This window comes from Siniperca chuatsi, linkage group LG9, assembly GCF_020085105.1.
Source record: "Siniperca chuatsi isolate FFG_IHB_CAS linkage group LG9, ASM2008510v1, whole genome shotgun sequence".
NCBI lineage: Eukaryota > Metazoa > Chordata > Actinopteri > Centrarchiformes > Sinipercidae > Siniperca > Siniperca chuatsi.
The window spans coordinates 21,445,036-21,472,059 of NC_058050.1; the positions used below are offsets into that span (position 1 = coordinate 21,445,036).

Here is a 27,024-nt window from a genome sequence, read left to right on the forward strand (position 1 = left end):
AGGCAAATATCGTACTCATCTCTGTGTACTATATGAAAAAGTAGGCTGGTCCTCACTAGCAACAAGAAGATAACTACATTCTCCTTCTTTGTATTTATAAAAGCTGCCTCATTACATCACTTTTCTTCTCAAATTTAAAACCACTGCTCACCAGACCAGATCTCAGGACTGTTTAATTCTAGTTACCCCTCGGGTAAATACTGAACTTGGGAAAACTGGCCTTCACTACTTTGTACCTTATAAATAGAATGAATTACAGAGGAATAAAGAAATAATAAAACTTGAATGTCTCATCTCACTGGCCAGTTTTAAACTTAACTTTATATCTATTTAGTGATGTCTGTGATTGTCCTGCTGCATTGTCCTGAAATTGGGGGACTATATCAAATCACAACACAACCACAAATAACAAAGAAGACCATGACCTCACCTTGCTACACAAACTACTGTTGGCAACTTTTCATCATTATTCAATGGTCATTCTGTGTACAGAAACTATACTATTTTAAATTAAACTATTGGGATGAATCTTTTTTTATATGACCATAAAATTAGAGAAATTGAAGAGAGATAAGGGTAAAAGCAGAATGAGGAGGAGAGGATAGAGTGAGAAAAGGATGAAACAGTGAAAACGAAGAGAAAATGCATAAAACAGACAAAAGGATGAGTGAAGAAAAGAAAAAGGCAGAGAAAAAAGAAATGGGGGGAAAAAGGTTGGGAAAGAGGGAGAAAAAAAGCAAGAAAGAGAAAGATATGAGCTGGGCAGCAGCAACAACAATATCACTGAAAACCACTAAAATGCATACACACACACCAAAATACATGGTAAGGGACACATATATATGTATACACAAACAACAACAACTCTGTATTCAGAGCATTAAGTATATGTATACACATAACTAGGTACACAAATTCATGCAATCATATGCACACCACACTAAGTAAGTTAAGTATATGCATAGACAGCCTTGCTGGCTGGCTGCTTCCTGGCATTAGCATTACTGCCAGCTTCCCCCCCCTGTGATCTGATGCAAGTTCTGCCTCACTCCTCTATCTCTCCCTCTCTCTTCTCCACTTTTTTCAATCCCTCACTGTTCTCTGTCTCTCCTTTCTCTTTTGTTTTTCTCTTTACTTCTGTCTTTTCTCTTTCTGCTCTACTTTGAATTGCCCTCTTGCAATTCAAACTTGCTTGCTTTCACTGTCTCTCACCTTCTGTCTCTCTTACTCGTTGTAGGGTAAGAAGTGGTAACAGTCTGTTTGTCATGTTCTCTCTCAAAATATCTTCCATTTCCCAGAAAAAAATATTCTTTCCTTTTATTTTTGCCCAAGAATCATGGTGTGTCTTCATGCCATTGATGAGCATGGTACGGTATCAGTTTGCCAATGGAATCCTGAGTAGGTCTGAACATTATATCCAATACACTTTGAGACTAGGACAGAAGTCAAAATGTTTTAGTTGACCTTATCTAAACTCATACCATGTTGTGTCACCATTAACCCAGTATGGTACACATGTGCTAGAAACAGAAAAAAAAATGCCCTTGGTTTTCTACCTCTTTTCCACATTATTGCTATCCTTTCTTCTCTCTCACTCCCTTCCTAAGCTGAACCCACTAATAACATAAATGGCTGAGTGGGGAGTTGAGATTCTGGGGTGTGTTTGAAACTGGTCACGCAGCGGCTCTCAGGCAGAGGGTGCTGAAAGGCACCCCTGTGCAACAAAACACAAAACAATTTCCTCCGCAGAACACAATATAATTATCTCAGCATCAACACTCCCTCAGAACAAATAATACACATGAATGCACACAAGGAAACAAACATATGCACTTAATTAACATGCATAAACAACACTCATATAGTGGCACAGAGAATAAAAAGACGTCCCAACACAGCACACAGAAGGTTTGCACATACACACACAAATATGACACATACAAATAGTGCACATGATACAAAACAAATATATGTATTGTATCTAAACAGTTTTGTTAATGAATCAAACACCTAATTTAAAAGAAGTTGGATGTAGATTAGTGCAGGCTCTGAGAAGATCTTCACCAGATATCTCCAGGAAAGCATAAGCTACATACCATAGCGTATGAATCTATACTGTACTGTAGGTTTGGAATGTTTTTTATCAAAGTTCATTTGTTGTCAGATATTTACACAACACATGTGGTTCAAACTCTCATATTTTACTTGCAAGAGGTATTCACAAATGCTTCGAGTGTCTTCCTGGAGCCAATGCCCTCTTAATGTGTGTTCCTAAAGATTGCTGTGAGCTTTTAGTATGCGTTAAGACTCTATATCCCCATGAAACACCCTGCACAGTGGAAGCTTTACTGGCTAAACCGCTGTTAAAGCCACAGAAAACTTTATAAGTGATGATAAGTGAAGGGGAAAATTATATCTAGTTGGTTTTGAAAGCACAGCTTCCCTACGTTGCATAAGGAAAACAGCCAGCTTGCGTTAGTAACATTAACCCAGAAAGTTTTATTCTCATTTAATTCTTTGAGGAGAGAGGCAGAGAGTTAGGGACAAAGACAGATGGACTATAGAGGGAAAAGAGAAAGCAGGAGGACAGACAGAAAGAAGAGAGTCAGACAGAAAGAGAGACAGACAGGTGTGTGTGTGTGTGTGTGTGTGTGTGTGTGTGTGTGTGTGTGTGTTGGGGGTGATTGAAGCATATAGTGGTTACCATGGTAACTAAGCCCAGCCCTAACACTCCAATCAGCAAGACTGCAGCAGGAGAACCCCTGCTGAGACAACACACCACACACAGAGAAAAATGCAAGTATGTGCTGTTTTATTGGTCAGCTGTTAGCATCACTATAACGTATGACTACATAAAAACACACACACACACAAATAGGGAAAAGAACAAAACAGACACACAGAAAACTACATACACAGGACCCCTGGTGAGTGCACACACAAATATGTCTCAAAAACGCCCATGCAGACTTACAAACACACACACACACACACACACAACCACACACACACACACAGAACCCCTGCTGAGGCTATAGATGGACACACACGTAGTCATAGACACAAACAGACAGACACACAGGCACAAACGTACAGCTTTTCTTAACAATTTGTCATCCTACGGTAGCTGTGGAGAGGTAAGGAGGGTAGCGGAAAAAATGTTCCGCCATTTGTCTTTAACAACAAGTGCACCGAAAAAACACTGCTATGCCACAGTCAGCCATTTTGTAAATCGCTGTGACGACTCAGTAGCAGTAAAGTGTCAAAACAAGTGGAGAAAGAGAGAAGAAAAAGACAAACCAGGAAAGGGAGCGGCTGTGGGATCAGAACTACTGTAGAATGGATTTCAATCTGAATAAATAGATGTGATCGAAAAGACAAAGAGACAAAGAAGAGTAGAGAGAAGGTAGAAAAAAGAGAGACAAGAAAAAGGTGTTTAGTTCTGTTCAGCATGAAAGGATCAAATAAGGAAGAGAGGCTCCAGATCCCACCTCCATACAAAACTTCTTTTACGTTGAATTAGTTCAGCACCACTCTGTTTGAACATGTGTGCGTGCACGCGTGTGTGTTGGGGGGGCTCAGTAAAGTATCTGAATTGCCTGTGTGTGTCTCTGTCTAGGAAAATTTGTGCGTAGACAAGTGTGTCCCATTACTTTACAGCACTATAATATGATTATGGGTATTATAGTGATGTAGCTACATACATTCAGTTGCCAGTTTATTAGGTACACCCAGCTAAAACTAATGCAGTTTAATACAACAATCAATGAAAGACTTGTTGTCATGTAGGTTTTTAATGCCACCTACTGGTACACAATAGTACTATGAGTGGACAAAACAGGTATTCCCATCCACATCTTGTGTTAGGGCAGATGTTCCCCTTCATGTTGGGCTAGAAGTTTTAATTATTGGTGATATGCCCCTAAACAGAACAAAAGCAGGAATAACTTCCAAACAAAAATTGCACATCTATAAAATTACAAAAAAACATAGATGTGACTTACTGTAAATAAATAAACAACTATATATATTGTATCCAGTACTGCACTCATTGTTCTTTCCTTTTATGTATGTTTTTATGCATAAATGTGCATTCTTACTTTCTGTAATATGCATATGGTGGGCTCCTGCTGGTATGTACTGACACCTCATGGTGCAAATGGGTACTGCAGGTTTTATGTCCTCAAAATGTTTTGCAAAGTTTGGAAATTCCCCTGTTTAATTGTTTGTTATTGAACACTTTACTATGACTTTAATCACTTACCTTGTTTTGGAGTAAAAATTATGACAGACTTTTATGTTTTATGTATTTTCTACAGTGCCAGTAATGCTCCTGTACTAGCCACTAAATGGTAAATACACTGTAACTCTGTAAGTCTGAATGAAATCCAACACTAAATGTGAGCTTGCAGTGGAAACAATATTCAATTTTTATATACATTTCCATAACAACACGTGTGCATCTCTGTGTGTGTCAGACCTCAGAAACAGGACTGTCCTCTCCAAGTTCCGTACAGTGCAGAGCCAGTAGACCCATCACTCTGAGAACCTTGCTCCGTCTGGAAAACATTTTTTATTTTCATTTAAGAAATACATTTGAAAAGTGTTGATTCTCTGTTTGCATATCATTACAGGATTATCCAAAAAAATAAAGTCTCAATGACTAAAATTTTAAAACCGGCCCTGAAAAAAGGCAAAAACATAGTTAGGAAAGAGAGGCTATCAGTTTCCAGTACATGTCTAAGGCTTGTAACCTCCAAACAAAACAAAAGAGCACCAGAATTTTTTTTTACACCTTCTTTGTTTTAGCTTTCGTAGACTATGCTACGTGTTGGTGTTAATGGCAGTAACTTGCAAACACAGTTCTTAAAGAACTGTAAAAGAAGGTGAGAGGGGGAAATAATAAGGGCGCTATCCTCCAAGTGCTTGTCTGCCCCTGATTTTTGTTACTTTAGTACAGCCAAAATAAAACACAAACCTCTGACCGCCTTTGTATCTTTGTTAAGTTCCGCCACATCATTTGCATTTTGGGTATCGGAGTCTCAATAGCTTGTAGTTCAGTTGCACCAATGATTATTCTATCTGGTTTGCATTTTTACTGTGTATCGGTACTAACCACTTCTCACACATTCCTGCAACATTCCAGACACACAATCATGCTCCCTGGTTTATAGAGAGAATATATACATAATGTACTTACACATCCCAGTTAGGAGCTTGTCGTAATTGCTGGGTCAATACTGGAAGCTGAATGAAGGGAGGGAGGAGATTAGAGAGACAGATACAGAGAGAAAGAATAAAAACAAACAAGATTAAAAACTTAATCTGGAAGAAATTATAGTATATGACAGCAAAACATAGGTTTTAGATGCATTATGACTTTTAATAAGCTTGTTCAAATGTGCTATGTTTGTAAACACTTGAGTAAAACAATTGTACATTTTTTAAAGGTCTGATAGGTGAATAAAACAGATGAGCGGTGTGGACAAAACTATTATGACACCATGGTATATCAACCATATATATCTTGAAAGTAGTCATATTTTTCTTGTGTGTTTTTCTTGTGTTTGTATACATGTTCTCAGGTATTTCATGTTCAAAGTCAGATGAAAGATAAGGGTTTTTTTTGCCCTGACTAATACTAGTTATCTAATCTAATTCTATGGGATTATGTCCTTGTCACTGCACTAATGACTCCCACTTGACTAATGACTAGCTGGGAGCAATATCAAGAATCTCATGCCTGTTACATTTTCCTGGTAAAGCTTTTTGCTGACAGGTGAAAACATGGCTGACAAATGTGTCACAAGGACAGAGGAAAACAAAAATTGATAAAACTGAAAACTAGGTTTTTAATTTCACTCAGATGAGAGCAAAGACTCCCACACTGCCATGCAGAGTTGAGGTCTACAATATTCCCTCAAACTGCAAAATTATCTCGCTAAACCTAGCCACTAGTGATGCAACAATGTTTCAACAGGGATCCTAAGTAAATACACGTTTTCCTACCAGTGATGAGTTAATCAGCCTGTTAGCAATAACTTTATGTCCAACCACACAGCAGAGGTAGCACAGCAGGTTGAGTCTGGAGCGAGTGGCTGTGGAGGAAGGAGGAGCAGCAGAGAGGTTCTGTTCTTCAAAAGATGAATGGAGCTGTAAGAGGAAGACAGTCCACTCTGCATCACTCATGGACTGCAGCTTCTCAACTGGCAGAGAGGAGAAGAGAAAAAGTCATCATCAAGACACATTGGGGTCAATGACCACTCCATAGATCCTCTGTACATTCTGCAGGACACTAATAAAATCTCACTTGATATTGTCTTGAAAAAAGATTGTAACACAGTACCTGAATATGCTGGTACACAAAGGGTTTTGGGATCAAATCGCACAGGAGGACTCTTAAGTATCTGGTAAATACAAAGAGAACACCACAGTGAGCCTCAGTATGAGCTGTCTGCTCTTCATATTACACTTCCCATGTAGCCATCTTCCTTACGTCCTAGTAACAATGTTTCATTAAATTCAGTATACAAGCATTTTCCTTCCAGTGAAAAATGAACATACAACTTTGAAATTCCATTTTCAGCAACATTGTTGTTTAATATTGTTTAGCTTATAGAATTTAATTCTGTGAGGTTATAATAAAACATGAACAGCAGGAAAGGCTCTTCACATGGATACGTACTACTGAAGATTATTAAAAGTCAAATAGATGTATTTGAAATAGCCTGTGTCCGATAATATTGCACTCTAACCTTGGGGTTGTCCATGATTGGGGTGACAGTCAGATCAGAGTCGGTATGAAGAAGAGCCTTCACACAGGATGTGATGTCAGTAGCAGTATTGGCCTAGGAGGAAGGGAAAGGGAAGAGAGAAGAGTCAACTTCAGCAGAAGAGGAGTGAAGTATTTACTAAGAATAGCATACCTTTAATGTCAGACCTATAAGTGAATATATCTTTGTCTTTAGTAGGAAGAAAATAGCAGTAGTGTGATTGGGTTTAGGCACGGTAACTCTGTTGCCAATTTACCAGTTACTCATGTTATTACAGTGCATCTGGACAGTATTCACAGCGCTTCACTTTTCACACATTTTGTTATGTTACAGCCTTATTCCAAAACGGATTAAATTCATTATTTTCCTCAAAATTCTACAAACAATACCCCATAATGACAACATGAAAGAAGTTTGTTTGAAAAAACGAAACAAATCACATGTACATAAGTATTCACAGCCTTTGCTCAATACGTTGTTGAAGCACCTTTGGCACCAATTACAGCCTCAAGTCTTTTTGAGTATATGACGCTAGCAGCTTGGGACACCTATTTTTGGGCAGTTTCTCCCATTCTTCTTTGCAGGACCTCTCAAGCTCCATCAGGCTGGATGGGGAGCGTCGGTGCACAGCCATTTTCAGATCTCTCCAGAGTTGTTCAGTAAGGTTCAAGTCTAGGCCACTCAAGGACATTCACAGAGTTGTCCCGTAGCCAGGTTTTCATCAAGGATGTCTCTGTACATTGCTGCATTCATCTTTCCCCCGATCCTGACTAGTCTCCCAGTTCCTGTCGCTGAAAGACATCCCCACAACATGATGCTGCCGCCACCATGCTTCACTGTAGGGATGGTATTGGCCAGGTGATGAGCGGTGCCTGGTGTCCTCCAGACATGCTGCTTGCCATTCAGGCCAGAGAGAATTTTGTTTCTCATGTTCTGAGAGTCCTTCAGGTGCCTTTTGGCAAAATCCAGGCGGGCTGTCATGTGCCTTTTACTGAGAAGTGGCCTCCGTCTGGCCACTCTACCATACTCAATTTTGAGTGACATGGCAAAGGCCGTGAATACTTATGTACATGTGATTTGTTTTGTTTTTTATTTTTAATAAATTTGGAAAATAGTGGAAATAGAGGAAAATAATGAATTTAATCTGTTTTGGAATAAGGCTGTAACATAACAAAATGTGGAAAAAGTGAAGCGCTGTGAATACTTTCCGGATGCATATATATATATATATATATATATACACACTGTGTATAGGCATTAACCACTCCTCTCTGCTGTGTACATGTTCTTACAGATTTCAGAGTATATGGTGGCAATAACCTGAGGTGCAGGGGTCTGGTTTGGAGAGTCTGAGATACTGCAGCTTCTCCTTGAGTTGGCACGGGAGCTAGAAGAACAACAGAAACAGAATATTAAAATATACTGTTAGCTACTTATGGCTAGCAGTTGGATATATGTACATGAGGCCGATCCCCTGTAGCTTAATTGATAGAGCACAGTATTGCTGAGGATAGATGTGTAAGTATTTGTAGATGTGTGTGTCCAAGAAAAGAGTTTGGATGGAGTATAACTTAAAATATTGTAGAAAAGGTTTCAGTCGTAGTCATCTGGACACAGTGTCCAGATGACTACGACTGAAACCTTTTCTACGATAGAACACTCCTGGACGAATGAGGGACTACACCAACTTAAAATATTTTAAGATTCACATTCTTCTTCGGAAAGAAGAAACTAGTGAGGCCATCAATTAGCTTACTGGGTAAAACAGGTACCCTATGACCCTGGCAAAACAGGTGGACAGGTAGCAGATAGACTGAACTGATTACCTGAGCAGAAAAATGGCCTCAGTGTTGTCCTCATCCACACCACTCTTTGGCCTGAACTCTGATACGTTATCTGGGAGGAACAAGCACACAAGATACTAAATCAGATTTTTGAGGGTACATTATGACACATATGTCTGAGACATATGACTAGTCAAGGCCACACAGGTGAAAGATGGAGCACACATTTTAATCAAGGATGAAATTAGCACAATAGCAACTACAGCAAACAGTGAAAAATCCAAATGTTTGCAGTTGAGGGGGAAAACAATAGGACAATAGGACCAAAATGGGCTTATCTAGAAAACCAGATTACTACAGCCATGTTCATACAACTGTTATGGTCAAACAAAACAGAGAAAAATAAGGTATTAAAGGAATGAAAACTTCACTAAATATTATTTGCTTATGCAAGAAAAGTTTGCTGATTGTGCCTATTGTCCCTATCCTACCAAAAATATCAAGTTCTTAGTGCTATTGCTGAGAAACAGCCTAGCTTAGGGGTATGATGATAGTGGTATAAACTGGTATATTATAGTTCAAAATTACATGACCTGTTGTGGCCCCATGTCTAACTTAAAACACATAAACATAACCAAGCACAGACATCAGTGAATGTGTTACCTAGTGTGAATGACTTATTGGGCTGCAGTGTGTGGCATATCTGCTGGGCCCCAGTTAGCTTGGGTTCATCTTCTGTCTTTGCCTCCCCCTCTCCTCCTCTCTCCTTTCCCACCTCCCTATCCAAGCCTTGGCTGTTCCTGAAGGCTCCACAGGTTGTGTGTCTGACAGCTCGTTGGCAATCAGTCCTTCTGTCAGATGGCCTGTCAGTTGTTGCAGTTGTCATCTGTGATGAGATTATTTTCTTAGAAATCCTATGGGCTGGCTGGGTGATTGCCGAGTGGATGTTTGAAAGCTCAGCTGCCTGTCCTGGAGGGAAAGGGTCAGGGATCCTTGTGTGTCTGCGGAGGTATTGAAAAAACACAAACCAATACAAACGATTCAACTAAGGGAAGAAATAAAAAAATTATGCATATGAACTGTTGTGATTAAACTTTATGGTAATTCTGCAGACTGTTTGTTGTGCTGCTAAATGGTATTGCATCATATTGGACGGTGTTTCAAAATTTTGGCTTCTCCCAGTGCATTAAAAGAGGCTAGACTGGGCTTGAACAACATTTTGCCATCTACATCTTCCATTAAAAGTGCATATTATTACTCTTTCACAAAGCAAATCTGTATGCAGTCAAATGGCTGTAACAAAATGCCTGTACAATGCTGTGAGAGCTGTAAAATCAAGAGATAATATATAATAATATATCAACACACCTCAAGCTAGATGAACCAACCCCCTCACAGCCATTTGTTTCCTCCTGATCCCCTTGTTCGCCCTCCTCTTCCTCTTTTCTCTCTTCCTCCTTTAGTACTTGTGTCCAGAAAGGGTGGTCCAGCAACTCTGGCCAGTCCATCCTAAAGAACAAAAAACAACAAAACTAAACACTAGGACACAGAAACATGACACTGAGCTCAACATTCAAGAAAAAGTAGCAGTCTGAAATAATCCAATGTTGAAGTTGCACTGTCTTAGAAACTCTCTAGCTGTCCGTTTTTTATTTGAGTCCAGAACTAGATGTGTGTGTGTGTGTCTATGAACCTGACCTCTTATCTGGGTTTTTGTTGAGCAAGCCCTTCAGAAGATTCTGGAAGTCCTCACTGGGAGGACTGGCTGAAAACACTGTAACAAACAACACAGAATATACCTTCATTAATCAAACAAACAAACATAAACAAGTAGTGTATAACAGCAACATGCAAGGCAAAGTGACCCTAAACAAGGCATCATGCAGCTGCTAACATTTGTTTTGTTAAACAGCAACAAAAATATTATGTCAAACATCACATCTGTGTGTGAGTGTGTGTCTGTGTGCAAGCATTTGTATGTGTATGTGAGAGAGTGTGTATTACCTGTCTGTCTGGGAGGTGGTGGTTCCTGATGTAAAATCATCTCTGTCAGTTCAGTGCAGCTATCTGAATAGAATGGAGGTTTGCCTGGGACACAAAAACAGTTTGGGTTTAGGTTTACAATACAGTGCAGTATAGTATAGTATAGTATAATACTGTAGATTGAGGTCAGTGTTCGTATCTTATAGCCTATTAACTGCTGTACTATTTCACAGTACTATTTTGCAGTTCAGTTTTTCTGTTCCTTAATATTTTTTTTTCCAATCCAATTCTTCATCAGTAGCAACTTCATAATTATCATGAATTACAGGAACAATAGTACAATAGAGAAAAGCATTGGAAAAAAAAAAACTTTGTTAAATTCATTCATACTCAAGTGTACTTAGTCATATTCAGTGTATGCACATGTCAGTGTATGTGCATATGTGAATGTGTGTGCGCATGTGCATGTGGTTACCAGTGTACATATAGTAGAGTATGCAACCTATAGCCCAGAGATCAGAGCTCATATTGGTTTCTGATCCCTGCAAAACCTCTGGAGCGCTGTAAGTTGGAGAACCTGAAAATATACATACATACACATACAATTATTGAAAGACAAAAACAGTAAAAGAAGACAGGCATCCTCATCATGAAAATATGTCCCCTGTTGTTGCACACCCAGCCATTCGTCAGCTGGCCACTGGTATTCCTCTGCATTCTTTTCCACCCTGCCTGTCACATAAATCCCTGCATATTCAAATGTTCCCCAGCTGCCCATGAGTTTTCCCAAGCATATAAAATGTGTCCCAATTCAATTGGATCCATCATAAAAATGGTACTCTTGGATAATCTACTGGTTATCTTCTACATCAATCAACAATGCAATGTATATAGTACCAACATGATTAAATAGTATTCTGACCTTGTAATTTTTTCCTCATATTGTCCAAATTCTTCATTTTATCTCCTTCCCCTGCCTCCTCAGATATAGAGAGCAAGGTAAAGAAATCATTCAGTGTCTCTCCCTCTGCCTTGGACAGACAGAAGTTACCAAACTTCAGAATGCCACTACCATCCAGTAGGATCTATAGGCAACAAAAGCACATACAGTTACTGTATTACTATTTATATGATTATAATTTTGCTGTTATACTGTTAGTCCTACACACACGAATACAGAGGCAAACCTTAGCAGGGGTCAAGTCAGAGAAAATGATTCCAGATTCATGAATGTGTTTCAGTCCTTTGACCAAGTCCCATCCAAACCGCCTCACCACATCTTCCGACAGACATCCATCATGGCCAATTACAGACTCCAGGGAACCACCTGAAAAAAAGAGACAAGGGAGCAAGCATGAAAGAGACAAAGAAACTTAGAGACTGAAACCTGTTGCATTGTTGTAAAAAACAACAATTCATTCTGCATAGAAAACATGCCCGTTTACAATCTTTACTTGAAAGTGAATATCTGTCATTAATCAAATAAACCACAATATAAGGGTATTTACTATTTGTGAAATCTTGTCAGTTTTAAGCTGCTATAAGATGCATTTCTCACTCCACATCCTTTGATGGCAAAAAAAAAAACCCCAGTAAATTATTACTAATAATGGTGCATGACTGCTTATCAGGAGTGCCAGAAATAATTACTGACCTGTGCAGAGCTCCACGACCAACCAGAGGTGGTTACTTGTCTCATACCATTCATAGAAGCATACTATGTTCGGATGATCCAGATCATGGCTGAGACGTACCTAACACGGGACAGAAGCAAGACATCATTAAATGTGTACAGTAGTTATTCGTCATTGCAAGGCTCAAATGCAAAATTCACCCTAAAAAGAATTCACATGCAGTATCCTGTGATCTCAGGACTTACAGAAATTTGGGAAACTCATTAAATTGGAAATAAACACAGGGCCCAAACTCTGACGTCGAAGGTTTTTTAAACCATTATTTCATAGTTGATGATTTCAGGCCTCTGCATGATGCATAAAACAATATTAATTTAGAAAAACCTGTAAATGTAACAGATGTCTTAGTAAGTCTAGATAATTTAAAGCACTATCCTACATGGTTAGTGATCTTAGGTCTCTTGGCTTTGTCAGCGCAGATGATGGCTACATAGTTGAGATGGCCCTTCCTTCTTCCTTTATAGACAACAGAGCTGCTGCCTGTCCCAAGCTCCTCATACAAGATGAAGTTCTCCATCCACTATGGAAAAGAAATAAGAGGCCTAAAGTTATAATCATTAGAAATTTTAGGAAGCTGAGCTAAAAAAAAAAGTGTTTGTCATCAATGAGGAAAAGAAGCAGAGAAATATCAGACACCAAACCAAATTGCATTTGCTGTAATGTTATCCACTTCAACAGAAGAAACATGACATTCGAAATATATTGTTAATAATTATAGTCCATACAACTATTATATTGCCATAAAGTGAAACCTAATCAGGTTGTTGTTTATATGGTTTGACATTGACCAACATCACTCTTTATGAAAAATAACTGGACTGCATTTGTCATGAATTTATTTTAACAAGGCTCAAACTAATATATATATATATATATATATATATATATATATATATATATATATATATATATATATATATATAAAAGGCTGCCTGTAAAATTTACCAGCTGATTACAAATAAGGCTAATTAGCTGCAGAACACAGACACCTGTTTCACTCTTGCGGCTTGATTTGAGAGGAAATTGTCAAAAAAAAAACCTTTCTGCCAGCCAAATAAGACTCTATAATTTGGCAAATGTAGATATATTAAATGGGCATATCTGAAGTAGACAGTTAACTTTTATATGGTGAATAACATATTTAGCGTTAACTTAAACAGTCAATTTAGATGCTAACGGTTGGCTTGTAACGTTATGTTTGTTATGTGGTCTGGCAACCGCTAACGTTATCGTCTATCACATAGACAGAAGTTAACTTCAACACCTTAAAAGTAGCGTAATAACATGAAAACTGCATACAACTATGCACAAACACAAAGACTTAGTTTACTATCAAATTACCTTGGAACTTATCTCTTCAACAACCCGCTGTTTGTTAGCGGAAGAGTCATGGGCCACGTAATTCCAACTGGAAGAGGGAAGTTTGGAGTTCTTCAGATAAAAGGAAAGCGAAATATATTCACCAGAGTCATTACATATACATAAAGAAGTGTATTTGTCTGTATAAAATAGTACAACATGTACTCGATTCAAGAAAACCGTTGGTTTATTGTGAAAGTTTTATTGGTTTTAACTTGACCAACTCCAAATGGCATATTCCTGCGTTGCTAGGATACAAGACTCCACACAACAGACGGCGCACGGGTGAGCGCACGGAATCACCATCAAAATGACTGTATGATATTTTTAAAAAAGTATATTACACAAATCTAGTTTTGCAAATCCGACAATTTAGAAAACATACAAATTCTCCAACCCACAGCTAGGTCTATCGGATTCTGAATCTGATTTTATTTAGCCTATTTCTTTTTTCGTAAAAACGTAACGTAACGTTAATAAAGTTACATCTTTTGTACCACAGCCAGTGTGCACAGCCACAGCCAAAACCCACGTGTCGCCACTGTATAGTATGTATGTTATAGGGCCTATTGCTCAATATTTAACCATAAAAGCCCCCCTCATCTCTCTCTCTCTTTTCTCTCTCTCTCTCACACACACACACACACACACACACACACACACACACACACACACACAATCTGAGAGTACAATGACGTCATTCATTGAATGAAACCGGCAGCAGGACACAATTGGCACCCGTGACACTCCTGAATGGATTTTATGCAGTCTGTTTTACAAATTTTGTAATCATGTGCGCGTTCAATGACCTAAAAGTGGTAAAGTCAGAGTTTTCTATTATAATCCACTATAAAATACAATTTTCTTTCAGGATCCGTTAGTCTTTTTTCCAAACAAGCAATTCATAATGTTGTTAACGTGGAAGTGTTGCCATTTTTGTGCTAATTGTAGAAAAAAATCCTTCACATAATCATGTAGAAAACAGAAAACGTTAAACTAATTAAGTAAAGTAAAAATAAGCCAGGTGAAATAGGGTTAAGAATACTTTAAGACAGTCTAAATGTTGGGTCACTGCATATAGATGGAGAAAGAATGAACAGCAGGGGACAGTGGAAATCCTCTCAGCGCACAGAATTTAAAATTCCTAACCTGTAAGGTTACATAAAATTGCTAAGAGTACCCTTTCCCGTGGACGCATTTTATTCTACAAAATAAAAGCAAGAAATAAATTCAATTAAAAAAATGTTTTCCACCACATTTGCTTCTCACAACATTGTAAATACATAAATGAATGTAATGTACTTTGCTTTGGATTGGTGTTAGTGAAAGTTTTTAGTTTAAAAATATTCTATGTAAATAATTACATTTCCATAATGACAAACTACCCTGTTTCTTTTATGTTCAAAAGGACTTTCTACTGCTTATCAACAAGCTCAGCAAATGTGTGTGTATGCGCACACGCGCGTAAATGATTGAATGAAACACGTATTGTATCTACAATGATTAAAAAGCTTTAACATTTACAATTAATAAATTGTTGTTTCTAAGAAAAATGCCTCGTTTAGGCTGACAGCCTCAGCATGACACTGTGGTGTGGTTTATGTAAGGTGAATAGTTTTCTTTCATTTCTATCTTTTAGGGCATTCATTTAATGAAGTGTCATAACCATACAGTCTAAGGTCATAACCTAAAACATGGGTTGTAAGCAAAACAGACCACTAAAAGAAGTTAAATGAAGTCTGATATTTTGAAACGAAATGTAATATTTATGCAGTTTATTTTGAAATCACGCACACCGGATGTAACTCCACTTTTTTTTTGCTTTGACTCAGCTCTGCTCGGCAGCTTTGTTTCTATCAAGCGACTCAGTCAACCCTGCAAAGGAAGGGGGGAAAAAGCTGCTGAAGTTTTGTGAACAGGCACAGGGCTCACTCTGAATGACATCTTCTGTATTCGTCCGTTCACTTGGCTTGTTTTTCGCCTGATTGTGACTTGATAGTCTGACCCCGGTGTTGTGTCGAATTCTGTTCCCCCTTCAGATAGTGTTTCCTGTAGCGGTTGGGGTTAGGGCTTAGGTTAGGTTATGGTTAGGTGTAGCAGAGATAACTGGTTAGGAGTTAGCTAAGGTCAGGTCGAGCATCTCAGAAGACGTTTGTTGGGCTGGAATAAGGTTCAGGGGGAAACAGACTTTGACACAAAACAACGGGTCGTATCGTAACATTTTGGCTCAACCACATCGTCAGATAGTGAGCAGGGTCGCGCTGAACAGTCGCCAAACAGAGAAAGCGGAATTATTGTACCTCTTCAGGGAAGTCTGCGCGATCTACTAAAGCGGTAAGAAGTTTTCTGTGAGTTTGTGAACGTCTCAGATTTAAAGCTTGATGATCCTATGGTGATAACTGGAGCAGGTGCACAGTGCCACACGGTCTGCTGACTTGCAGACCGACTGCTACTCAGGACGGGTTGTACTATTTAACTTTATATATGGAATTTTTTTAAACCTCCATCAGTAAAACTCATCTTTTCCTTGTTGCATTCATCTGCTCGGCTGTGTAATAGATGGCCCGTGTGGTTTTGAATGATCGAAGTTAGCAGGGTTTTCTGCCCACACTTTGTCTGACTCTGAAGTGAAACTGTAGAGAGAGTTTGTCACGGCGGCTGGGGGCGCATTTAATAAGATTGATTTCAGATTTAGGTGGGCCTAATCCTATAACGGAGAATCTGCCTCCACTCATTAAACGTGACTGAAGTCCTCTTAGTCTCCATAAGCAGGCTGGCTGATTATCACAGCTACCGCTCAAAGACTGTGAACAAACCTTTGCCCTTAATGTCAAGTGATATTTATTACTGGTCAGTAAGTGGGATCATTACCTATATGGGTCTGATTCTTTTAAAGGATTTGTAAGCCAATTACTTATTTTGTTTTCATTAAATGTCATTATAATGTGAATTCAAGGTAAACTCATGATCCCTTATTGATTTCCTTCAATAAAACTAATATTGAAATAGATTTTGTGTATTGAGATTTCCTTTTACAAACCAATCGCAAAGAAGGAAATTGAGATAGGCCAGTTAAAGAAAGCCTGTGAAGCTGCACTGATTGTGTTGAAGAGGCTGCAACACAATATCGTACCTTCAGTCTGAAAGGTACTGAGGGGTCAGTGATTTTTATTTTACTTCAGCGACTCTGCTGAGGAGGAGGGTTTCTCAGCCAGTCCCGAGAAGCTAAATAAGGTTCCAGTTGGTTTTGCCAACTAACAGCACATGAGCTGTGGTAGGCCTGTGTGCCGTCTCACTGCTCGGACACACAGCAGGCCTCACTGTTAACACAGAGAGTGAGAACGTTCACACAAGCAGAAGCTGGACCTGAACAATAGATCACATGTGTGAAAGATAAGAGGGACTGACAGATGGGCTGTGTGTGTGTGTGTGTGTGTGTGTGTGTGTGTGTGTGTGTGTGTGTGTGTGTGTGTTCGTGTTCTTATCTGACCGCTCTGTCTCACTCCACACACAAACACACACACACATACAAAGGCTTGTAGCATATGGTAATGCACTCAGACATCAGTGTGCTATCAATATTTTGTAACCCTACCATCCACTTTCAATAATGAGTCTCCTTCTCAAGCACTGAACATTATGCATTCATTTATTTTGGTATGACATTCTACAAAAAAGAAAAATTGATAAAGTGACGACAGTGAGTGGTATGTTCTACTCTGCCAGCACACAGACTTTCATGTAAGTGTGCTAGAGACTTAAAAAAATCAGATGGAAAGACAATAAAATCCAGCACAATACAAACTGCAAGAGAGAAGGGCTGGAGTGAGTGTGTGTGTGTGTGTGTGTGTGAGAGAGTGAGAGTGTGTTCAGTTAACACCGTTTGAGGAGTGAGGAGATTCGGTTGCCTTTGGTTGACTGTTGTTTGGCTGATCATGACTGATACTGGGAGTGGACTGAGATGTTGTCACCTCTGTTACACAGTTCATTCTAAATTGATCTGGTGAGGCTTCAAAATAGTTTTTAACTATTTGATACGGTCGTAAAAGAATAGCGACGTACTTAGTTCAGAGTGATGGCAGTTATGTGTGTTATGCATGACGTGATACTGAAAATTGGAAAAAAAAGCCTGTAAATTTACGGAAAAAAATGACGAGTTATTTTTAGTGTCAGCGTTCCAGTTCACTGAACTGAGTTGAAGTGATGCAGCTGTCTGTGCAAAGCATATGGACAGGAGGTTATAGTGAATCATGCTGAAGTGTGTCTGTGTATACTCTGTACCAGTGTCTCCTTGCCAGGCTGCATGTTTGATAAAATCAACAGGCCTGAATGCTGAGAGATTTAGCAACAGCCTCACACCTTGTATGGCTTTCTGAGCCGTAACTAAAGAGTCTATGCTCTCTGCTATGTTTTTTTGGCTTTTCTCTGTCTCCCTGTTGTCTTGTAGACTAAAAACTGTAAATGACAGCCCTTGTTCCTGCTCCAGTTATCTGCCTCGCTGTCTTTTCCTCCATCTCTCCCTCTATCTCTGTCTCCTCTTTCATCTCTTTCTTCCCTCCACCTCTCTCATCATTCTATCTCTCTCTCTCTTCCTCCATCCTCCTTTTTATCTGTCTTCTTCCTGGATGTGATCTCTTCCTTTCTGCTCAGTGTGATACGAAAGCTGGGACAGTCTCTACAGCAAAGCTTTCGAGCAGGCTGTACTGTCATACTTACAGTCATGAACATCCATCAGCCCTTTCCCACTCTGCTTTGCTCTTGAAGAACAAAGTAGATGCGTTTTTTCACCAGCACAACACTCTTCAGCCAGGATGTGTTCTGACATTACATTAAGGGATTTAAAGGACTTCGGAAAGGATGTCTCAACTTCCTTTGACTGATCTTGTGACTTGTTGGTCTTTAAAATCCAGCTTCCTTCTTCTCATCTCACTGTAACTTCTCTCTTTGTCTCTCCTTCCTGTGAAGACAGTTAAAGTGAGAGTGTGTCTCTGTTAATAATGGTATCAGATCTCTGTAGACTGACAACAAGCCTGCTAGATTTGCGTCTGTAGGAAAACAAAGAACTTGTTGCCGTGTGCATTAGTATGCACACAGCATACTAGTATGTCAGAGACAGATGCAGGGAATAGACATCCTAGGGACAGAAGAGATTTTCTCCTTTATGCCTGTTCCTTTTGTCTAAAACCTACTCCGCTCACCATCAGCCAATCAGGTCACTGATTCCACAAGTATTCAAACACGCTTTAGGGATGCAGTTAGCTCGACGAGACAGAGCAAGTGCGTTCTATAACTTTTGATTTTGAAAGTTGAACTGAGCAGGCAGACTTTGCCGTAGTTTACTTTGTATCAGATACACCAGTAATACTTGTTTACAATGATAACATTTTCTTTGCAATTGTTTTTTAAAAATTGTTCTTTGGGCACCGGTTGTTCTGTGCGGGTGGTGCTTTGCCTCCATTTATCTTGAAAGGTGAGAAATTTGGATCACTCAATTAATTGCTGTGAAAGTGATGTACCATTCGGTCAGACCTTCAACAAAGCCAGTAGAAGACCCTGCACTGCAAGTCTACAATTTATTATTATCCTGTCTTAATTATCTGTATATATTTTAATATCACAATTCTTTTGTTTGTTTTATTTTACACATGATTTGGCAATGTTAACATCTGTCTCCCATGCCAATAAAGCCCAATTGAGCCCAAAATTGAGAGAGATCAATCAAACTCATTTGCCACATTTGTTATTCGGTAGATCTGAGTTGTAAAGAGGAAAGGAAAGTGTGTGTGTGTGTGTGTGTGTGTGTGTGTGTTTCATGTTCTTATATCCCGGTGGGTACTTTAACCTGAATGCACACTAACACATGGGGACAAAAATTGAGGTCCCCATGGGTAGAGACTGCTTTTTGAGGGTTAAGACTCAAAAAGAGGTTTTAGGGTTCAGGTTACAATTAGGTTAAGGTTAGTGCATTTAGTTGTGATGGTTAAGGTTATGGTAAGGGGCTAGGGAAGGCATTATGTCAATGACTGTCCCCCACGGGTATTGTGAAACAAACGTTTGTGTGGAGCTCTGTGAACAGAAGACTAAATTAAGTGTAGATCATCAGTTAGGAAAAAAAGTGATGTACTGTTGGAAACAGTTAACGTAAGTTGAATGTTAAAAGTGATGTATGTATGAAGCCAGGCAAAGTGATAGTGATGCATAACATTAACACCAAGCAAAGTCTCTGCCACAGCAAGTTTTTCTAAGCTAAATTCTTCTGCACAGAGGTATGTTACTTGAAATCAGAAAGCTGCGATAAGTATTGCTGGGTGTTGCTTAAGTTTCACACATTGGCCAGTGCAAACCTAAATAATAAAAATCATGATTTAAATATATCATGGTGAACAGAGTTGTGATGAGTAATGAAGAAGTTTATCAATTCAAGCCTATTTCTTATTTAATACTTGTTCTGAAACTTTTCAATGCAAACATTTTTTTTTTTAATTAAATCATGTATTTTTCAAGTTCAAATTTAAGGTTAATCAATTCAGTACTTTTATCACCTCTGTATTATCAGTTTCGTTTGTAAGTTCCATCTCTTTTGCTCTGTTATTGATCAAACAGAGGATATTGGAGCATTGATTGGATCCATTGATCATAAAGTGGCTGACAGGAAGGGCTGCAGCCTGGACTGACCTTCATTTACAGCCTCACTTAAACATTGTGTTGGAAGTTTGAATTTCTGTTGAGTTTTGAGAACAGTTGCATTCTTAAATCCACAAAAACAGTTGTGTGATCTCACTTAACAGGTACGTTTTACTGCAAGTTATGCTGAACAATGAATGTTTTTTATGCAAATACTATAAATACTAGACATTTTAATCTGCACCCAATATTTTGCTTTGTTAAGACCTAGGGCAAGCTGACAGAAGGTGCTGGTAAGACTGAGGGACTTTCACATAGTCTGATGGGAGGGAAAGGAATGGGGATAAAATGAAACCCAATCAACCTAGGGAATTAAAGAGAAATTTGAGCCCAGGCTGAGCACATCAGGTCAGGTCAAGACCAATTAGGTTCAGACAGAGAATAAAAACTTTTCCACCTGGAACATTTAATCAAACAGTACCTGAACCTCTGTGCTTTTATGCTGTTTTATGCATGGTGACTCTATAATTAAGTTGTTTCTGTACAAAGGATAATGTTGACATTGCAGTTACCAGTAGCAACCAATGTTTACTCTGCTCTCCTGGTTTCTGTCAGCGTCTAATAACTGGTGATTTTATGGCAGGATATTTGCGTTGGTCTTCTCAGCATGTTATGGAGTTTACAGCCAACATATGTTAGTTTCTAATGACTGAGCGGGAATATTGAACCCCTGTCGCCCATCTGTCACTAAGGCTCTGACCTGTTTCTCAGGGCAAACAGAAACAGTTTCTATAATATGTCTTGCAGCTGATTTGAGCTTCAGAGGAACATTCAGAGGAAGTAGTTTATGGTGTACACAGTGTTTCCTGTGTTACAGCTCCAGCTTCAGTCAGTCACAGCATGTGGGTACACTCTCCTGCTCACGGACAGATGACCACTGTGAACGGTTATCCATCAGCATGTCTTTCTATATTCCATTAGCCAGGACACACACACATTAAAGTGCTCGAAACCAGCACTACTCCAAGTCAATGTACTCTAAATTATCAGCCATTGAAAGTAAGGAAACCCCTTCTAGCAAGGACAAACCTCAGCCCTCAGCTGCTTTAAAGTGCTGCAGAGGCATGTTTTGTGAATTGATGTATTGACAATGTCATGACATTGCAACAGATGTCGGCATTCATGCATCATTGGTTACGTAGTGATATAAATATATAATTCCACTAGAGTTTGTATTTTCAGCTGAACCTCACTTAAGTGGATTGGTCTTAATGCATCAGTTATGTTTCATGGTCCTGTGGCCCTGGAAAAACCCAGGGCTCCAGACTAACTTTTTCCACTAGTAGCACTGATGCTCCCTATTGAAAATTTTAAGAGCGCCAGCACAAAATTTAGGAGCACCACTTAAATTGACATGCATTGCAACACATTAATATTTTTTCCATCTTAACTGTATTACTGATAAATGCTTTGGTAACAAATATAACCCGGCGATACACCAACACCCACACAACACATGCCATACTTTATGTAGCCTAAACAAGATTACTGAACAATATTTATAATAACTTACAACTTAGTAAAATAGATGTCAAATATAACAAGGGGAAGGTGGCTGGCTAGAAGGAGCACATATTGGCATACTGGCATCCTGGTTTTGGCTAAATCTATTGTCCACTGCAGATGCCCTATCCACAACCTGGATGAGTATTAGTAGAATATCATAACATTAAATGAATAGTATAATGTTAATATAATAGTAGAATTTCAGTATTATATTAATTTTATGATGTTAGTATATTCATTATTCATTATATAATAGTATACTATATAGCCTACTAGTATTAATTCCAGTTGGACAATACAGCAGTTGTGCAAGACAAATGGTCTACATGGGTGGTTATTCAAGTACTGACTTGTCAATAACCATAACCATTCATGCATAACAATGAGTTCAACATTTTGAAAAGTTTGCTGTAGCACGTCAACCTCTTTATAATGTCCTGCCCCATCCAGGCTGTGATTGGTTGGTTGGTTCACGAAAAGTGTCATTGACAAGCGCATCGACTTTATGAAAAGTTGAACATGTTTCAAAAAAGGCACCCAATAGAGCTAAATAGCCAGCTAGCCAAACCCAAACTTTGCTTATCTTACCCCTATTGTCTTCTGTCTTATGGCTTCAGCTGGAAAGCCTTGACTTACAGTTGAACTGGTATTGAGGATCTTGAGGAGGAGGTGGGCTGGTGCACAATCGAAGTTGGCCGACGACGCGTCTCTCTCGCGCTTGTTTTGTATAATGGGTTGCTCAAGCGGTCCACAGAGTGACAGGCCCACTGGGATTTCTCCCGGTGGTCTCGATTGCCAGTCTGACTATAGGAGGGTCTGAATGATCTTTTCTTTTGAAAAATGAATCGATAGTTCATTTCATTGTCACCAAAGGGCCAAGCAAGAGCACTTACGGACCAGACACACACACACGCGTGCACACACACACACACACACACGCACACACAACATGAGAAATACACGCTCACACAAACACACACCAATTCTGGTGTTTCACATGATATACGATGATGATTAAAAAAAAAAAAAAACGAACAAAAATGGGGGAATATTTGCAAGTCGCACTGGTGCTCCTAGTTTTAGTTTAATTTAGTAGCACTGTCTCCAAAAATGGTTGGAAAATACAAATAGGTGGTCGCAGTCTGGAGCCCCGAAACCCATTCAAAATACACTGCAGGGCTTGAAAATACATTTGAAAATGGATATTGGCCTGTTTTAGGCGCCTGGTGTATGTTGTTTGGGTGTATCTACAGTTTAAGATAGATGACACAGTCTTATGATCTAAAGGTCTTAAGGAGGTCAAGTTGCAACACCAAAACACTGAGCTGGGCTTGACTCAGTCTTCTTTGGGTTGATGTTAGCTGTGGATGGAAAGAGTTTTTAGTGTTGTTACTGAGAGAGGTTTGGGTGGTGCAGCTCTTGTTTCCTTTAGGTGCTGAGAGTGAATATTTGTGGTCTGTGTTGTAATGTCCATATTGTTATAGTCCACAGTCAGGAGTAACTGATTAACAGAATGTATTGAGAAAGCATCTGTGGGAGGGATACATCATTGTCTTCTCCTAGACACTGGACTAAGAATGAATACTCTTTGTCTTTACACTAATAGACATACTGTATTTTTGGGGGGTCATTAAGGACAATTGGGACTGTAAGTAGTGTAAGTAATCACTTTCCTTGTGATTTGACCTATTAATTATTGTCTAAAACTCCCCCTAAAAAAACAATAAGAGCCCAAAACTTTAATTAATATTAAACAGCTAAAAGCTTACTGTACCCTAGCACTCACCACAAGGCATGGAAGACAGGAATCAGTCATGATTTTGATTTTTTTGCACTTGCCTTGGAGGTAGAATAGATTCAGTATCAGCAGAGAGAGGATGCTTGCTACAGCATCTTGAACCCTGCTCATTTGGTTTCAAGTGGCTCTTCCTACTCCTTACATCACCTGCTAAATGTAGTCTGTGTCTGGATGTGCACATTCCCATGCCCTATCCCAGTTCAGAAAGAAGTTACAAAAGTCAGGAACACAACATGTGCCTTTTTGGACTAAGTACCAAAAAATTGAAGGGCTGAACAAATTGCATGCACTGAACCAACACTGCGAAAACGGCAACTTTTTAAATTGGAATGTCAAGAAAACCACACCTTGTCCCCAAGAGAGAAATTGCAGTTACTATTATGTTCTTGAGCAACGGATCCATCAGCCCATTGAAATCTTCCACTTCCTCTAAACTCAACCCAACCCTGTCATTGTGAGCCATGCTGGAGGACAGTACAGGGTGGGAATGTTGTGGCCATAACATAGATCATAACAATAACAATAGATCCTGGTACTGTAACTGTTTGATCAGCATTACTGCAATTATAATGATGTCATTCATTCAGTGCACTGGCTTTGAAGTGGTTCTGCAAATACTTTTATTTTTTTAAATTTTTTGTGCAAATTATTAGTCCCCTCTTGTGATTTTGAATAGGGTTTGGGGGGTTATGAAGGAAAACAATTTACTTTGCAGTTAGATTAGATTTTCAAATCCCTAAAAATCTCGTTTCTAACTTTCCAGCCTGGTGCCTACCTCGGGAATCTTAATTCAATTCAATTTTATTTATTTAGCGCCAATTCATGGGGGGGAGGCACAATGCAAAGACCACGTAGAATTTTTTTAATTATTATTATTTTTTTTTTATTGCAGTCATCAGAAATACTCAGGCCCTGACCTAAAGAAGAAACATGTCATTATAGTCATATGTTCTGCAGTGACTGTATAGTTTGTTGTCATTAGCAACAGTGTTTGGGCATTTGGATGTCCTAAATAATGGAAACTGTGTGACCTAAATTCTACTTCTCACAAGACACTGGGATCTGACTCAATATGTCTAAGAGGAGGTTGCGGTGGAAAAACAAAGATGGAGGGAAATAGAGAGATGACTGTAGATAAATACAGGCAAGAGAAAGATGGTATATAGAAAGTAGTAACGAGAATACAGAAAGTAGAGAAACGAAAGGTGTATTGCAACCACAGCTGTGTTTTTAATTTTTTTTATTTTAATTTAATTTTTTTTATTTATATAGCGCCAATTCATAACAGAAGTTATCTCATTGCACTTTTCATATAGAGCAGGTCTAGACCGTACTCTTTATAATATTATTTACAGAGACCCAACTATTCCCACCAAGAGCAAGCATTTTGGCAACAGTGGCAAGGAAAAACCTCCCCTTTAAGAGGCAGAAACCTCGTGCAGAACCAGAATCAGGGTGGGCGGTCTCTACCATAAAACAAAAACGGAAGCCTGCTAAAAGGTAAAACGCCAACGAATGGTTTGATCAAGAATGCAAGACCATCAGAAAAGACCTGAGAAAAATAGCAAATGAAAAACATTGCCAACCAAACAACCCAGCCTTACACACTAGGTACAATTAAATTTTTAACAAATATAAACGTAAAATTAGGAACAAAAAACAAAATTATTCCCACATGAAACTTGAAGATATTGAAAATGCACACACATTTTACACATACACAGAAAACACCAACAAATGCATGTAGAGCAGAATTAGGCAGATACCCATTAATAATCAACGTTGTGCTAAAAATGTTTAATCACCTTAAATCCAGCCCCCTAGACACCCTCCATTCCAAAGCCCTCCAAACCCAAGAGCTGAGCCCAGAAAAGAGTCCCCTATGTCAGTTGGTGCTGAGACTAACTGCCCCTCTCAGACACACTCTGACCAGTCTCACAGCACTGCTTTCCAAACACCAATCAGAGTAAACCAAATTATTATGTAGAGAGACCTATTTGGAACACTGGAAAGAAGAAACTAAAAGCCAAAAGTAGATCAGAATGTTATCTGACCCTAAAAGGAGATTATGAATTTGCAGAATATCTCTCTACTGTCAGAGACAGAAAGCAGAGACAGATCCTAACCAAGTACAGGCTCAGTGACCACAAACTGGCAATCGAAAAAGGAAGACCAACCAAAAGAAAACAGAATATGTGGTCACTTTTCGACAGGTGAGGTTTAACAAGTTCAACTCTGTAATCTCAGATTTCAAAGAGCTAAATGACCTCTCAAAATTAAATTTACTCCTAGGAGAAGGAGACAGGGCAGATCTTGCTGCCCAATATGTATCAACATGCCACAACCTGAGGTACAGTGAATGATTTAGACCCACACACACACACATATCCACACACAAAATAAAATAAATGTTGCCATGTTTATGTAGTTTTCACTTACTTGTATTTTGTATTTTCACTGCAAGTCAATATTTTTAATTATTATTGTTATTATTACTATATTATCTTATCTGTATATATTCTAATAGCAATTTTTTTCAGTTTCTGTTTTTATTTCACACATGCTTTGGCAATGTTAACATCTGTTTCCCATGCCAATAAAGCCCAATTGAATTGAATTGAGAGAGAGAGAGAGAATAATGTAATGGTAATAGTAATAATAATAGTAATAACAATGATAGGAATAATAACAGTAATAAGACTAATAAAAATTGTAATAGTAGTTGTCAAGCAGGAACATGGGAGCAGCAGGAGGCCCGCAATCATAGATCTAGACTCTGCAGCTCCGGAGGCAGAAACACCTGCTGAAAGCGACAGAAGGAGAAAGGAGAGAGACTAGAAAGCACAAAACTACGGCAGAGAGAAGATGTCGAGTTAGTAACATGCATTAATGGGATAAGAATACATACAGATGGAGAGGAGGAGAGAGCAGAGAGGTGCATCATGGGAAGTCTCCTGGCAGTCTAGGCATTTAGCAGCATAACTAAGGGATGGTTCAGGACTCACCTGAGCCAGCCCTAACTATAAGCTTTATCTGTTTATTTATTTAGTTTTTGTATCATTGTCACTGTAGCTCGCCAAATTTGCTTATTGGTTGTTCTTTTCATTGATGGCTGAGTCTCACATATAGTTTAATATAGAGTGTCCTGCTAAATAATCAGCTACTCACTAAACTTGGCTCCAAAAACAACTCTCAATTATACCAGTATTCTAATAGGATTTGGTACAGCTGTATTGTGTACTGTATCTTTATGATCTTTTACTGCTCTTGTATCATATGCTTCATTAAAACCCCTGCATCCATTTGATGCTTGTGTGCTTTAGGTGACTACATTCACTTGCTTCTTATTGCATCCTCTCTGTGCTATTCCATTAGATTCAAAAATACACTTTTATTAGGGGCACCTGACACATGTACAATACAACAGCCGTGCAATAATTATC

General features: G+C 38.9%; 1 protein-coding gene across 6 annotated transcripts in view; it reads right to left on the reverse strand.

Annotated features, from left to right (window-relative positions):
• ulk4 (unc-51 like kinase 4) overlaps window positions 1-13,828 on the reverse strand; it is an 81,566-nt gene extending 67,738 nt beyond the window's left edge. For 2 of the 6 annotated variants that reach the window (XM_044206614.1, XM_044206615.1), the window contains exons 1-17: window positions 13,576-13,828; window positions 12,614-12,754; window positions 12,195-12,294; window positions 11,728-11,867; window positions 11,463-11,625; window positions 11,016-11,117; window positions 10,562-10,645; window positions 10,256-10,331; window positions 9,926-10,066; window positions 9,221-9,558; window positions 8,600-8,669; window positions 8,094-8,160; window positions 6,756-6,848; window positions 6,347-6,407; window positions 6,010-6,206; window positions 5,201-5,247; window positions 4,481-4,559 (exon numbers count right to left, since the gene is read on the reverse strand). In XM_044206614.1, coding sequence (XP_044062549.1) covers window positions 4,481-4,559; window positions 5,201-5,247; window positions 6,010-6,206; window positions 6,347-6,407; window positions 6,756-6,848; window positions 8,094-8,160; window positions 8,600-8,669; window positions 9,221-9,558; window positions 9,926-10,066; window positions 10,256-10,331; window positions 10,562-10,645; window positions 11,016-11,117; window positions 11,463-11,625; window positions 11,728-11,867; window positions 12,195-12,294; window positions 12,614-12,751 — 1,896 coding nt within the window. In that variant the 5' untranslated portion in view covers window positions 12,752-12,754; window positions 13,576-13,828. The remainder of the gene's footprint in view (window positions 1-4,480; window positions 4,560-5,200; window positions 5,248-6,009; window positions 6,207-6,346; window positions 6,408-6,755; window positions 6,849-8,093; window positions 8,161-8,599; window positions 8,670-9,220; window positions 9,559-9,925; window positions 10,067-10,255; window positions 10,332-10,561; window positions 10,646-11,015; window positions 11,118-11,462; window positions 11,626-11,727; window positions 11,868-12,194; window positions 12,295-12,613; window positions 12,755-13,575) is intronic. The other 4 variants (XM_044206611.1, XM_044206612.1, XM_044206610.1 and 1 more) reach the window with 4 other exon arrangements.
• Window positions 13,829-27,024: the final 13,196 nt, after the last annotated feature.